This window comes from Bufo gargarizans, chromosome 1 (assembly GCF_014858855.1).
Source record: "Bufo gargarizans isolate SCDJY-AF-19 chromosome 1, ASM1485885v1, whole genome shotgun sequence".
Lineage (NCBI taxonomy): Eukaryota > Metazoa > Chordata > Amphibia > Anura > Bufonidae > Bufo > Bufo gargarizans.
The window spans coordinates 378,131,498-378,145,958 of NC_058080.1; the positions used below are offsets into that span (position 1 = coordinate 378,131,498).

General features: G+C 44.5%; 1 protein-coding gene across 6 annotated transcripts in view; it reads left to right on the forward strand.

Moving 5' to 3' along the window:
* The window catches only part of LOC122931096 (survival motor neuron protein-like), a 70,054-nt gene that overhangs the window by 28,346 nt on the left and 27,247 nt on the right, over window positions 1-14,461 (forward strand). For all 6 annotated transcript variants that reach the window (XM_044285031.1, XM_044285048.1, XM_044285064.1 and 3 more), the window contains one exon: window positions 13,400-13,594. In XM_044285031.1, the coding sequence (XP_044140966.1) occupies window positions 13,400-13,594 (195 nt within the window). The remainder of the gene's footprint in view (window positions 1-13,399; window positions 13,595-14,461) is intronic.

Here is a 14,461-nt window from a genome sequence, read left to right on the forward strand (position 1 = left end):
TACACCAGTCTTAATTCCCTGACTGAGATGCTCTTAATTTATGCTTGGAAATTATAGTAAATCTGGCTGGCCACTCGAAGCCCCACCTCCTTAAAAAGTCAGAAGTTATGGTGCAAATATGCCGTGCACCATAATTTGCAACTTTATATTTACAACTGTGGCGTAAAAGCTTTAGTAAATGTCCCACGTTGCACTTTTAAGCAATATTTAATAGAACTACTTTGTTTCTCAATCACATATTCACATGTTCCTACTATAAATCTTTATGAATTTTGTAGCAATTCTTCACAAACACATAGGTCACCATATTTTGTCTGTTTTAAGGTCAGCTCATATCAGGGGATTGCCTGATTTTCCTTTTGTTTTTCTCTCTCACAAAAACAGAAAAAATTATAAATTTTTAATCTCCACGTAAATGGGTTATTTTGTGCTGTTTCTATTAATTCCATCAGGTTTCAGTTACTTTTAAATCCTATCTTCAGGACTTTTATTTCCCAAAATAATGGAAACATGACTTAAAGGGGTTGTCTCACCAAGCCATTTTCAGTCACCCTCTGTCAGTCCAGTGTGCATTTTCAGGCTTTCTGGGGTCGTTTGATACCCAATGAGAAGCAGCCCCTGAATCCTGTAACCCCAACCCCATTATGTACGGGCACGCTCCGAACCAGAAATCATTGTCAGACTGTAAACTGAAGGAGTACAAAGTCTCATGTTACAAAGTTGGAATTAACTGAGACATGGACGTATATAATGGGGTTGGGAATCTTTGTTAGAGCACACAAACTACCTGTCAGTACGGATCCGCTACAGGGCTGTAGCAAGAGTCATGCAGCCATGACAGGTAGTTTGTGCAAAGACAATATGCCGGCAGATTTACGAGTTGGCCGGAAGCTAGTGCACATGCGCTGCCGACCTCATTTCATTCCTATTCATTCCCATTTTAAGAATAGCCGGCATTCCCATAGGAATGAATGGAGGATGGTCACGCATGCGCACTAGCTCCCAGAGCCAACAAAGTGAAGGAGAGCGAACCACGCTTCAGCTCCAGCCAAAAGTACAAGCAGCAAGAACTGGTGGCACCGCGCCTGTGCGGCCACAGCTGTTACTGTGAGAGCAGTGGCCGGATCCCCTGGCAATGAGCAAAAGTAAAAGTAAAATATTTTGGAAAAAACCAAGATAGAGGAATAAAGTACACAAAGCAAGGTATTTGCAAAGTTGATGATAGGGATATCATTTGTTCATTTAACATTGATTGCTGTGAAGAGACACCCCCTTTAAAAGGAACTTTATCAACTTTATGCTGCCCATACTAACGGCAGCATAAAGTAGAGACAAGAGAGTTGATTTCAGCGGTCTGTCATTTAAAAGTTAAAAGTAAGAGTACTTTCACACTTGCGGCAGGATGGATCCGACATGCTGTTCACCATGTCGGATCCGTCCTGCGGCTATTTCGACCGTGCCGCCGGACCGCCGCTCCGTCCCCATTGACTATAATGGGGACGGGGGCGGCGCTCCGGCACAGCACGGCGGTGCACGGCGAAAGGCCGCCGGACTAAAATTACTGCATGTCAGGATTTTTAGTCTGGCGGCTTTCTCCGTGCACCGCCGTGCTGCGCCGGAGCTCCGCCCCCGTCCCCATTATAGTCAATGGGGACGGAGCGGCGGTCTGCGGGCACGGCGAAATAGCCGCAGGACGGATCCGACATGGTGAACAGCCTGTCAGATCCGTCCTGCCGCAAGTGTGAAAGTAGCCTCACAATCATTGCAGAAAGAGTCCTGGCCACCTGAGAAGAGTCATGGTTTTTCATGACTTCCTGCTCTCCCCGCCCACCTGCTGATGACTGACAGTCTTCTAGCTAGTTTTCTCCCTATCTCTCTAGGAGAGAACTCATTTATCAGCAGATGGGTGAGAGTGCAGGAGATTATGTATAACCAGGACTCTTCTCAGATAGATTTGTCTCTTTTCAAGGCCTGGGCTGCAGTGATTATGATGCTGGTTCTCGGCAACCACTTACCTTTATCTCATGAGTGACACACCAATGAAATCAGCATTTCTGTCACTATTTTATGCTGCCCTCAGTGAGATCAGCATAACGTTGATGATGACAGGTTGCCTTTAAAGAAGCACTTCCATAAAAATCTTTATTCTCTGGGCCATTAGAAAGGTACATGATGTAAATGGTAGTGAAAGATAATCTTCTTACCAGTGACTGTATAGTGAGTTATAACCTCCCTTCTGATCCTCTGCTGTGTCATGTGACCAACACTCTGATCTCCAACTGACACAGGACAGGAAGTCAGTTACTTCTCTATTCATTGCTATGAGACTGACATTGAGACTCCCATAGGAATACATAGAGAAACTTGGTTCCTGTCCACACATAAGATGCTGGGTTATTTGAAGAGTAACTGTGTTGGTCATAGGACACAGCTGAGGACCAGAAGGGAGGTTATAACTCACAAATACAGTCAATGGTAAGAAGATTACCTTTACTAGTTTCCAGCATATACCTTTCTAGCGGGTCAGAGAATAGAATTTTTGTTGGAGTGCTTCTTCAAAGGAGCATTCCACAATAACAGAAAAGTCAGCACAGATGTGAACTTGCCTTACCTTTTTAATATACAAATCATGGTTGTTCCCTGAAAACATTGCCATATTAAGTGTCTTTTGTCAGCATCCCTTAATGTTTGTACATAATCCCTCAAATCATATTCGCAATAATGTGTAGCAATCATATGTAGCTTTAAGATCCTTCTGTCATCCCAATAGTCCCAATCTCAAGTCCTGTTTTAACCACCCCATCCCTTGGTTAGCCCAGCTGGTTAGGGTCAGCTTTACAAACTTCTTAAACAAAATTCACATATATTGTATATAAACTTTCCCGCACAGGGATTTTAATGTATAAACATTCCTATCTGTAGTGCATGTTCTTCATCACTACTACAGTTTCTACTGGCCCTAAAACACTGGTTCATAGGGATGCCTTTAACCCCTTAAGGATGAGGCCTACTTTAGTGCTTAAATGGTCACTAACTATTTCACAACTTTGCATAAATCAATAGTATAAGCGGCTATAAGGAACTATGCAATATACCTTACCAGAAAATAATGTCATGTTCTAGAGTTATCAGCTGCCCTCCCCCTTCTTTGCAAACTTACTATGTCTCTGAAATTTATAAAAACTATCTTGTGAGACCAAGAAGGCTGCCTGCTCACTAAGAGATTGGATTACATAACTTTATAGAAGTCTATGGAGGAGTGAGCAGGAGCTGAGTGGGAAGGTAAAAATGATGCACAGACAAAGAGACTGCACAAGCTAAATGTACAGTTTCTATATCAGACCAAGTGGTTTATTCATATCAGTACATGTCAAGTCAGTATATCTCTATATAATGTATTCTATGATCCTGGGACTGCTTCTGAGTGAGAGAGAGATAGAGAGTTAGAAAGCATATTCTCCTCTACTTTCTGTGTTCAGTGGATGGGAGCTAGATATGGGAGAACTGCAAACTAGAAATACAGTGTACAGATGAGAAAACTGCAGAAAATGCCAGCTACAAGTCATATAATGGTCAGAAATAGTGTCATTCCTCTTGTACAGTACACATTGTACTATTGATTAATGCAAAGTTTTTTGAAAGATTAGGTATGCTTCAAAGAGGCTCTGTCACCCGAATCACCCCTATTAAACCAGGCACATAGCTTTGTAGGGGTGATCCTGCAGTTTAAAATAATACCTTTCTCCTCATTGTCAACACTACGGTTGTTGATAAAATCGTACTTTTATTCCTCTCCTGGCAATTTCGAGCACCAGGAGGCAGGATTTTTCAGTACGAGCACCGCTATGCAACACCTACCGACTTCTAAACACAATCCCCCTCCCTTGATTGACAGTGTGCGTTAAGGTGTCGGTAGGCATCACATAGTGGTGCTCGTACTGATAAAGCCCGCCTCCTGGTGCTCAGAATTGCCTGCCAGCAAAGGAATAAAAGTGTAATTTTATCGACATCATCATTCTTATCAGTAGACAGAGTACATCGTAGTTCCAGTACATCTTAGTTAAAAATTGTTTTACTTGGGCTTTTTCCCCCCACCTCAGGAGCATAATCCATATAGCAGAGCCAAAGTATCATCTGATCTGCAAAAGTAGATTCCATAACAAATGGTGTTTCAAAAAAAAAGACATGAAAATAGTCTAATAAGGCCTGCATCCGTATTTTGCAGTTCCACGATTTGCGGTCTGAAAAACGGATACTATAGTGTGAATGCCCCCTAACTTGATGCTACAGGTGACTGTCAAGGATCTCTAGCTGGAAGCAGAAATAATCTCCAAAATGAAAATGTTGTAGTCAAAGTAACATCCATCAAAGACATCAAAAACTGGATCTTGTCATTACTTAACCACTTCACATCCGGGCCATTTCCCCCTTCCTGACAGAACCTAATTTTGCTAATCTGACATGTGTCACGTTATGTTGTAATAACTTTGAAACACTTTTACCTATCCAAGCCATTCTCAGATTGTTTTCACATTGTACTTCAGGACAGTGGTAAATTTGGGTCAATATATTTCACCTTTATTTATAAAATAATCCCAAATTTACCAAACATTTAGAAAAATTAGCAATTTTCAAAATTTCAATTTGTCTGCTTTTAAAACAGAAACATATAACATTCCCCATATGTCTACTTTATGTTTTTGGAGGGCAGGTTTACCTGAACTGGTTTTTAGATGCCATGTCCCATTTGAAGCCCCCCTGATGCACCCTTACAGTAGAAACTCCCAAAAAGTGACCCCATTTTGGAAATTAGGGGATAAGGTGCCAGTTTTACTGGTACTATTTTGAGGTACATATATTTTTTAATTGCTCTATAATACATTTTTTGTGAGACAAGGTACCAAAAAATGGCACTGTTTTTATTTTTATTTTTTTACAACATCTGACAGAGGAGATCATGTGCTATTTTTGTAGACCAAGTAGTTACGGACGCAATGATGTCAAATATGTCTACTTTCTTTGTTTCAGTTTTACATAATAACGCATTTTTGAAAAAAAATTATGTTTTTGTGTCTCCATTTTCTGAACGACATTATTTTTTTTTTTCTGCCAATCATTTGGTGCAGGGGCTCGTTTTTTGCAGGAAGAGTTGGTTTTTATTGGTTCAAATTTTGGGTACATATGATTTTTTAATCATTCATTATTTCACTTTATGGGGCAAGGTGACCAAAAAATTTATTGTTTTAGCACAGTTTTTATTTATTTATTTTTACAGCGTTCACCTGAGGCGTTAGGTCATGTGACATTTTTATAGAGCAGATCGTTACGGACATGGAAATATCTAATTTGTATACTTTTTCTTATTTATTTAAGTTTTACACAATAATAGCATTTTTGAAACCCAAAAAATTGTTTTAGTGTCTCCATAGTCTGAGAGCCATAGCTTTTTTATTTTTTGACCGATTGTCTTATTTAGGGTCTCATTTTTTGCCGGATGAGGTGACGGTTTGATTGCTACTATTTTGGGGGGTATACGCCTTTTTGATCGCTTGGTGTTGTACTTTGTGATGTTAGGTGACAAAATTCTTTTTTTTTTTTTTGCACTGTTTTTCTTTTTTTTTTTATGGTGTTCACCTGAGGGGTTAGGTCATGTGATGTTTTTATAGAGCTGGTTTTTACAGATGCGGCGATACCTAATATGTCTGCTTTTTTTTCTTTATTTCACTTTAACACAATAGCCGTTTTGAAGAATTTTTTTTTATTTTAGTGTCTCCATTGTCTGAGTGTCAGTTTTTTTTAATTTTTTGAGCGATTTTCTTATTTAGGGGCTCATTTTTTCGGAATAATGTGACGGTTTTATTAGTACCATTTTGTGGGACATACGCCTTTTTGATCACTTGGAGTTGCACTTTTGATGATGTAAGGTGACAAAATTTGCTTTTTTTGACACATTTTTAATTAATTTTTTTTATGGTGTTTATCGGACGGGGTAGATCATGTGATATATTTATAGAGCCGGTCGGTACGGACGCGGCAGTACAAAATATGTCTATTATATTAATTTCTTTCTATTTTTTACATTTTTTTATTTTATTTACTTAATTGGGGATTTATTTATTTTTTACATGTGAAACCTTTTTTTTCAAACACTTTATTGTTTTATTTTTTATTTATTTTACACTTTGCATTCCCCATAAGGTAATACAAGACCTCTGGGGGACATTTACCTTCACTTTTTTTTTTCCACCCTTGATTTCTCCTGTAACAGGGGAAATACACCCCACAGAGAGGCTGTACAGCAGAATATAACGCTGTACAGCCTCAGTGCAGGGCTCAGTGCAGGGCTCAGTGCAGGGCTGATCGAGGTCTGTAGAAGACCCGACAGCGCCTGCACTCTCCTGGCCCTGGCGGTCACATGACCATAGCGCTTCCGGATCTGTATAGACAACGCTCGCTTAGCACTTTGTATGCAGCGATTTAGAAGGCAGGGACACCTGGGAACTGTCCCTGCCTTCTCTCTGGGCTGGCCTGGTGTTACAGAGCGGGCCCCCCGCTCGGCAGCTACACGATTAGCGTGCAGCTGCAATCTCTGAATAACTGTTCCAGAACGTCCATTCAGAGATAAACATCCACCCATAGGACGTTTATATCCTATAGGCGGATGTGAGGTGGTTAAACTAGGCTCATGACATGGGGCCATGATTAGGAACTGCAGGGTTCGAAACGCGTAGGAAAAACACGTGCCGTTGTGCTACTGTTACGTGCCAGAGGCCCAAGGCAGACCTCCGAGACGTCAAGCAGACAGGACACAGGCAAAACAGACCAAGGATCCACAGAGAACTTTATTACAAGTGTAATAAAAGCACATGACAGTAGGTAGGCAATAGTGGTAGCACTACCACAGAACCAAGTGCACCAGCAGACCAGAGGCAGAGACCCAGTGAGCCCCGTTCTTCACAGAGCCCCTGGTGGTGGGGATGAACTGGGCCAAGGGCTTACTGGTCGCACCTCCGGGAAGGTCCCGGTACACTTGGCCCCTACCTGCAGAGAACTACGCAGTAACAGAACTGGAACCCATACAAACACCGGACATGGAACAGACAACAAGACGAAAGGGAACCAGCACAGAAGCAAATGCCTGGACCCCAAGCGGAATGGAAGCATGGCGGTCTCAGGCAGAGCTTCACACAGACTAGCGATTTCCCCTCCAGGGAAGCCAGTGACCCTCTTACAAAGGCAGGACAAACACAGGATAGGAACAGATCAGAAAGGATCTACAAGCAGACAAGAACAGACAAGGATCAGAAGCAGTAGGCACTGCCAGGCTATCAGATGCAGTTGCGCACTGCTAGGCGAAACAAGGAACAGACAAAGATAACAAACATCATACAGGACAGGTACGGATCAGACAAGGACATAACATCAAACACCATCACAGAATGGGTTCCAACAACATCAGACAATGCAGCAACAACATTACCAGGTGACACCACAAACTAGGGCAGATATGAAAAAAAAAACTGGGTCAGCAGCAAGGGGCTACACCCAGTAAGGCACTGGACAGAAGATACACTAACCTCCTGGGTGAGCAGTGAGGTGCTACACCCAGCAAGACACAAGAAAGGCCTCATGCACATGACAGTATTTTTTCACAGTCCGCAAAACGGGGTTCCGTTGTTCCGTGATCCGTTTTTGTTTCCGTGTGTCTTCCTTGATTTTTGGAGGATCACCAGACATGAAGGAAAGTGAAAAAAATCTAAAAAGTTCTCCTTGCAAATGATAGGAAAAAAAACGGACACGAATCACGGAGGCGGATGACAATCTTGTGTGCATCCGTGTTTTTTCACGGACCCATTGACTTGAATGGGTCCGCGAACCGTTGTCCGTGAAAAAAATAGGACAGGTCCTATTTTTTTCACGGACTGGAAACACGGATGACAAATGGTGCATTTTCCACTGACCCATTGAAAGTCAATGGGTCTGCAGAAAATCACAGAAAACGGAACAACGGACACGGGACACAACAACGGTCGTGTGCATGAGGCCAAAGACTGACCTCCTGCCACACAACTCATAGTTGGATATAGCTGGATAACGAGGGCACCTGATAAGCCACACCCAGGCACAGATCAGGGGAAGTTAACCCCATCAGAACAGGAGTACAGAACCACAAAACACACAGGCTGCAGTATAGGACGTTGCCCCTGGCAACCAGCATACACGGAGACCACCGTAGCCAGTACGCCAGAGCACAAACAACTCGTGACACAACAGACATGTATACATACTAGGCCATGTTCACACACAAGGCCGCAGCCAGCATGCGCGGGGATACCCACAGCCAGTACACAGTGCATGCAGCCAGCCTGCACGGCACCAGAGACATGAGCCACAGAGATGCAGACACGGAAATCCACAAACACAGGACACAGTTCACACACTACACCCCAGCCAGCATGCAGTCCCAAGCAACCAGCATACACAGGTGTCAGCCTGCAACCAGTACACGAAGGAGCCTGCAGCCAGCCTGCATGGCAACAATGATAAGAACTGCACAGAGAAGCAGACACAGGGAGAGCAAACATTCACAGGTGGCAGTTCCACAAAACACCACAGCCAGCATGCAGCCCCAAGCAACCAACATACACAGGAGACAGCTTTCAGCCAGTACGCGAGAGGGCATGCAGCCAGCCTACACGGCCAAACTTGTCACAGTGAACAGTGAACCACACCGTGACAACTACATGTTATTTTAATCAATCAGTGAAGCCTATGGATTCTATTCTGAAGCTTGAGTGCTGGATGGCTTTATCTTGCAGGATCAAACAGATGCCATTCCCTCTTTATATGAAATATTTGTATATAGGCTACGTATGTCCAGAGTACATAGAAACGAAACCTCAGATACATTGATTGATGTGACCCTTTGTAGAAAGTGTATGTTTTAAACAATTAGGGTCCATTCACACATCCGCAATTTCGTTCCGCATCTTGCGGAACAGAATTGCGGACCCGCACTTCCGGGTCCGCAATTTCGTTCCCAAAAAAAATAGAACATGTCCTATTCTTGTCCGCAATTGCGGTCTGCAAAATGCATAATGCACATTGCCGCTGTCCACATAGCATGCTAAAGGGTATAACTCTGAATTAACTCCAGATATCATAGGTCTTTCAGGGGGTTTAGACAAATTTTTGTTTACTTTGGGCAACAAATACGAGATAGGGACCAGTGGATGATCATTAGTACTTAAGTAAATCTGTGTGATATCAATAATCTCTGCTCAACTTTATGCTGACCTCACTGAGGTGACAGAAATGCTGATGTCATTGGTGTGTCACACATCATCTAAAAGTAAGTGGTTGCTGAGAACCAGCATCATAATCATTGCAGCCCAGGCCTTGAAAAGAGTCAAATCTACCTGAGAAGAGTCCTGGTTATACATGATCTCCTGTCTCCCTGCCCACCTGCTGATGACTGGCAGTTCTCTCCTACAGAGATAGGGAGAAAACTAGGTAGAAGACTGTCAGGCCTCATGCACACGACAGTTGTGTGCATCCGTGGCCGTTGTGCCGTTTTCCGTTTTTTTTCGCGGACCCATTGACTTTCAATGGGTCCGTGGAATAACCGAAGATCCGTCTGCATAAAAGCTTTTTCAGATCTAAGTTTTCACTTCGTGAAAACTCATATCCGACAGTATATTCTAACACAGAAGCGTTCCCATGGTGATGGGGACGCTTCTAGTTAGAATACACTACAAACTTTGTACAAGACTGCCCCCTGCTGCCTGGCAGCACCCGATCTCTTACAGGGGGATATGATAGCACAATTAACCCCTTCAGGTGTGGCACCTAAAGGGGTTAATTGTACTATCATATTCCCCTGTAAGAGATCAGGGCTGCCAGGCAGCAGGGGGCAGACCCCCCCCCCCTCCCCAGTTTGAATATCGTTGGCGGCACAATGTGCGCCCCCCATCGGGCCCCCCTTCCTCCCTCTAATGTTAGAAATCGTTGGTGGCACAGTGTGCGCCCATCATCGCCCCTCCCTCCCTCCCTCTAATGTTAGAAATCGTTGGTGGCACAGTGTGCGCCCACCATCGGGCCCCCCCTTCCTCCCTCTAATGTTAGAAATCATTGGTGGCACAGTGTGCGCCCACCATCGGCCCCCCTCCCTCTATAGCAGTAACAACATTGGTGGCAGTGTGCGGCCTCCCATTTCCCCCCCCCCCCCCCCATCATTGGTGGCAGCGTAGTTCCGATCGGAATCCCAGTTTAATCGCTGGGGCTCCGATCGGTAACCATGGCAACCAGGAAGCTACTGCAGCCCTGGTTGCCATGGTTACTTAGCAATAGTACAACAGTAGAAGATTCATACTTACCTGCTTGCTGCTGCAATGTCTGTGACCGGCCGGGAGCTCCTCCTACTGGTAAGTGACTGTTCTTTAGCAATGCGCCGCACAGACCTTTCAGTTACCAGTAGGTGGAGCTCCCGGCCGGACACAGACATCGCAGCAGCAAGCAGGTAACTATGAGTCTTCTACTATTGTACTATTGCTAAGTAACCATGGCAACCAGGGCTGCAGTAGCGTCCTGGTTACCATGGTTACAGATCGGAGCCCCAGCGATTAAACTGGGACTCCGATCGGAACTCCGCTGCCACCAATGATGGGGGGGGGGGGGAAATGGGAGGCCGCACACTGCCACCAATGTTGTTACTGCTATAGAGGGAGCGGGGGCCGATGGTGGGCGCACACTGTGCCACCAACGATTTATTACAATAGAGGGAGGGGGGGGGCGATGGTGGGCGCACACTGTGCCACCAACGATTTATTACAATAGAGGGAGGGGGGGGCGATGGTGGGCGCACACTGTGCCACCAACGATTTATTACAATAGAGGGAGGGAGGGGGGGGCGATGGTGGGCGCACACTGTGCCACCAACGATTTCTAACATTAGAGGGAGGAAGGGGGGGCCCGATGGGGAGCGCACACTGTGCCACCAACGATATTCAAACTGGGGAGGGGGGGGGGGTCTGCCCCCTGCTGCCTGGCAGCCCTGATCTCTTACAGGGGAATATGATAGTACAATTAACCCCTTTAGGTGCCACACCTGAAGGGGTTAATTGTGCTATCATATCCCCCTGTAAGAGATCGGGTGCTGCCAGGCAGCAGGGGGCCGTCTTGTACAAAGTTTGTAGTGTATTCTAACTAGAAGCGTCCCCATCACCATGGGAACGCCTCTGTGTTAGAATATACTGTCGGATCTGAGTTTCACGAAGTAGCTCATATCCGACAGTATATTCTAACATAGAGGCGTTCCCATGGTGATGGGGACGCTTCAAGTTATGTTCGGGTGTCCGCCTGGCCGTGCGGAGGCAAGCGGATCCGTCCAGACTTATAATGTAAGTCAATGGGGACGGATCCGTTTGAAGATGACACACTGTGGCTCAATTTTCAAACGGATCCGTCCCCCATTGACTTTCAATGTAAAGTCTGGACGGATCCGTCTGAGGCTACTTTCACACTTAGAAATGTTTTAACAATATAATGCAGACGGATCCGCTCTGAACGGAGCCACCGTCTGCATTATATGAACGCAAGTGTGAAAGTAAAGGGACTCCTGACTTTACATTGAAAGTCAATGGGGACGGATCCGTTTGCAATTGCACCATATTGTGTCAACGTCAAACGGATCCGTCCCCATTGACTTGCATTGTAATTCAGGACTGATCCGTTTGGCTCCGCACGGCCAGGCGGACACCAAAACGACTTTTTTTTCATGTCCGTGGATCCTCCAAAAATCAAGGAAGACCCACGGACGAAAAAACGGTCACGGATCACGGACCCACGGACCCCGTTTTTGCGGACCGTGAAAATAAACTGTCGTGTGCATGAGGCCTCAGTCAATCACCGGGGAGAGCTGATGGATAACATGACTCTTCTCAGGTGGCCAGGACTCTTTTCCAGGCCCAGTCTGCAATGATTGTGATGTTGGTTCTCGGCAACCACTTTAACTTATAAATGACTGACCGCTGAATTCAAATCACCTGTCTCTAATTTATGCTGCCGTTAGTATGGATGGCATAAAGTTCATAACAGGTTCCCTTTAATGCTTCTTTCAACATTGAATTCATTCTGTGTTTTACCTTTACTGTGGGGGTACCATTAAAGGGCATCTGTCAGCAGATTTGTACCTATGAATCTGTGCACTTGGCAGCTGAAGACATCTGTGTTGGTCCCATGTTCATATGTGCCTGCACTGCTGAGAGAAATTAAGTTTTAATATATGCAAATGAGCCTCTAGGAGCAATGGGGGCGTTGCCGTTACACCTAGAGGCTCTGCTCTCCCTGCAAATGCCGCTCCCCCTGTTCTTTGATTGACAGGGTCAAGTGTGATGACATTTACATTGCCTGGTCCTGTCAATCAAACTGGAGAGGGTTCGGCAGCTGCAGAGAAAGTGGAGCCTCTAAGTGTAACATCCACGCCCCCGTTGCTCCCAGAGTCTCATTTGCATTTATTAAAACTTTTTTCTCAGCAATGTGGTTACATATGAACATGGGACTAACACAGAAGTCTTCAGCTGCCAAGCGCACATGTACCAGGTCAGCCAGTGTCATAGGTACAAATCTGCTGCCAGAAGCCCTTTCATTTTTTTTTTTATATACACAGACATTAGAAAGTTGACTAGCTGCTCTTGACGTACTGCCCATATTCATCACCAGCTCCTTTGTCTGCTCTTTTCACCACAATCTAATCATCACTTTTCAGATCCTAGCCTGTAATTCCTGATCCAACTAATTATGCTTCACATAATAAGCTTTTCCAGATGTAAGGTGTGTTACACCTCTTAGATATTTGTTTTTGGTGCGGCTTGGTTGTATATGGCACATGACTTCTGAGGCCAGTGATTGGCTTCAGTGGTCATGTGAAGTATACGAACACGTTATTGCTGCAGCTAAAAAAAACATTCTTCTGGGGAGGAACAGAGGGACGTTGCTGGAATCAGCAAGGGGTGAGTATATGTTTTATTATTTTATGACCTGGGGGTTCATTTTTTATACCTCAGACAACCACTTTAACGTAGTGGCATGGCCAAGATAACCAAATATCTCGGAACTAGAACTCTTCTGAAAAAGCAAAGTCCACCAGTTATTTTGCTTGAAGAAACGTTTAGAAACGTCTAGTTTCTGCCAAATGGCACTTTACAAAGTACTAAGTGATAGGGTACCCACATGTTCGCACATGCCATCTTTTATGATTCATTATAGAATTGGAGGTAATGCAGTACATTGTGCAGAGGTGCGCCATATTTAAGGAGCTTGCATGCTCTACTTTGTTGTAGCACAAGACTGTATGAAATTGTATTATGTTTCTTAACTTAATCTCTATCTTGATTTTTAGTGGAAGGTGGGAGACCCTTGTAGTGCTGTTTGGTCAGAAGATGGATGTGTCTATCCTGCAACAGTAAAATCCATTGATAGAGAAACAAGGACGTGTGTGGTGCAGTATAATGGCTATGGAAATACGGAGAGGCATCAGCTGGATGAAATAGTGTCTGTGGGGAGTAGTGGGGATAGCACCCCACCTGTTAAACAGGTGACTAAATCTTTCTTGTTAGTCTTGTCATTGATATCACCTCCTATGGTGTCGTCACAGGTTCTTTCTTTTAATTTACCCTTTCTGACAACCTTTTACCCCAACACGTTGATGAACCCTGCTAAACCCATGGCATCCAGTGGCATTTTCAGCTGTATTTAGTACATACAGGGGGAGATTTATTAAAAGTGGAGTAAAGGAAAAGTGGCGTAGTTGCCTATAGCAACCAATCAGATTCAATTTTTTACTTTTCAAAGGAGCTCTGATAAATAAAAGACGGAATCTAATTGGCTGCTATGGGTAACTAAGACAGTTTTCCTTTAGGCCGCATGCACACGACCGTGCTGTTTTTTGCGGTCCGCCAAAAAAACGGAAGCCGCCCATGTGCCTTCCGCAATTTGCGGAACAGAACGGGCGGCCGTCAATATAAATGCCTATTCTTGTCCGCAAAGCGCGGACAAGAATAGGACATGGTGTGTTGTTTTTGCGGGGCCACGGAACGGAGCAACGAGTGCTGTCCGCATCTTTTGTGGCCCCATTGAAGTGAATGGGTTCGCATCCGAGCCGCCGAAATTGCGGCTCAGATGTGGACCTAAACATCGGTTGTGTGCATGAGGCCTTACTCCACTTTTGATAAATCGGCCCCATTGGTGACACTTTTTACACTGGACGCTTCTGTTTATGTTTAACACCTTAGGCTAAATGCACACGATCAGGATTGCGTGCAGATTTTCCGCGCAGATTTGGGTGCGGAAAATCGCACCATAGGTCATGTACATTGTATTCTATGAGAATTTGAAATTCTCAATGCACACGATGCAGATTTTTTCCGCGCGGATTTTGACCTGATCGGATTTTCTCCATTCA